General features: G+C 41.7%; 1 protein-coding gene across 1 annotated transcript in view; it reads right to left on the bottom strand.

Moving 5' to 3' along the window:
* Positions 1-69, bottom strand: part of LOC119593340 (RNA-binding protein EWS-like) — a 1,800-nt gene extending 1,731 nt beyond the window's left edge. The window contains exon 1 of the mRNA XM_037942268.1: positions 20-69. Within this exon, the coding sequence (XP_037798196.1) occupies positions 20-28 (9 nt within the window). The 5' untranslated portion in view covers positions 29-69. The remainder of the gene's footprint in view (positions 1-19) is intronic.
* Positions 70-422: the final 353 nt, after the last annotated feature.

Here is a 422-nt window from a genome sequence, read left to right as displayed (position 1 = left end):
ATTACTTGTAGTTACTTACAAACTTCATTTCACTGTGACTAATATATGTAAATCTCAAAGTTCGTTGAAGCTATGTGGCTTTGATGTCTTGTCCTTATATATAGCAAGTCCGCGATGACCTCACACCGTCCTTACTTTTTTCTGCTCGATGCTGTTTGGAAAAAAAAACGCTTATTTACCCCGTCAGGGCACTCATCCGTTAATAGTTTTCGACGCAATTCCTGGAACAGAGCTTCGTATATAGCCTCTGGCGGTGAATGTGGACAAGAGAATGGAGAAGTTTCAAATTAAACTTAGGGACGTTGCCGCAGAAACTAGTAGAATCTTAAATCTTAACTGACCATTTCCGTGTCCTTCCGAAACTCTCGCTAGAGTAAGTAGAGCTATGTCGACTAGTCCCTGTGGGCGACTGCAGAATTCTG

This window comes from Penaeus monodon, chromosome 32, assembly GCF_015228065.2.
Source record: "Penaeus monodon isolate SGIC_2016 chromosome 32, NSTDA_Pmon_1, whole genome shotgun sequence".
Lineage (NCBI taxonomy): Eukaryota > Metazoa > Arthropoda > Malacostraca > Decapoda > Penaeidae > Penaeus > Penaeus monodon.
Note: the sequence above shows the minus strand (reverse complement) of the source record. Positions and strands in the feature narration are given on the sequence as shown.